Source organism: Sinocyclocheilus grahami, unplaced genomic scaffold, assembly GCF_001515645.1.
Source record: "Sinocyclocheilus grahami isolate Dianchi unplaced genomic scaffold, SAMN03320097.WGS_v1.1 scaffold13478.1, whole genome shotgun sequence".
Classification (NCBI taxonomy): domain Eukaryota; kingdom Metazoa; phylum Chordata; class Actinopteri; order Cypriniformes; family Cyprinidae; genus Sinocyclocheilus; species Sinocyclocheilus grahami.
In genome coordinates, this window is record NW_015514923.1 from 1,032 (window position 1) to 1,668 (window position 637).

The following is a 637-nucleotide window of genomic DNA, read 5'->3' on the forward strand; positions in this document are numbered from 1 at the left end:
GAAACTGCTCAGAATGCAGATAGAACCTTATAATTCCAAGGTGACTAATTTAAAACTCTGTGAAGTGTTAATCCATAAGCAGTTGATTCAAACCATAAAATGAAAAAATACCCCTGTAAAATACTGCCATAATCTACCATCGCTAGCAAACAGAGTCTTTTACCAGCTTGGAGTTCATTTATTCCTACACATTTTTTTTATGGCTGTCTCCCTTGATTCAAGTCAGTAACAGAAATAAGAATATGACTCAAATTTAGTTATTTACTTATATATGATTTTGAAACATCATTACATTTAAATTAGCATTCAAACAGCCATGGTTTGGCAACTGCTTTAGCTAGATTTCACACAGCCAGCTGCAACAATAAATGACCCCTCACCCCCTATATTATATAATCAATAATGTAATCTATTTCCCCCCTTCCCAGGCAAAGAGCTCTTTGGTTTGGACACTTTACACAAGGTCCTATGGATCAAACTGCTGGAGGAGATGTTTCTGGGCATGCCCAGTGAATACCCTTGGGGTGATGAGATTATGTTATTTCTGAATGTGTTTAATGGTGCACTGCTCCTACACCCCGAGGACAGCGCTCTCCTCAGGCAATACAGCGCCACTGCCATCAACACAGCTGTACAC

At 39.1% G+C, this 637-nt stretch overlaps 1 protein-coding gene across 1 annotated transcript in view; it reads left to right on the forward strand.

Annotated features, from left to right (window-relative positions):
• LOC107579008 (protein unc-80 homolog) overlaps positions 1–637 on the forward strand; it is a gene marked incomplete at both ends in the record, with an annotated part of 5,142 nt that overhangs the window by 757 nt on the left and 3,748 nt on the right. The window contains one exon of the mRNA XM_016264901.1: positions 429–631. Within this exon, the coding sequence (XP_016120387.1) occupies positions 429–631 (203 nt within the window). The remainder of the gene's footprint in view (positions 1–428; positions 632–637) is intronic.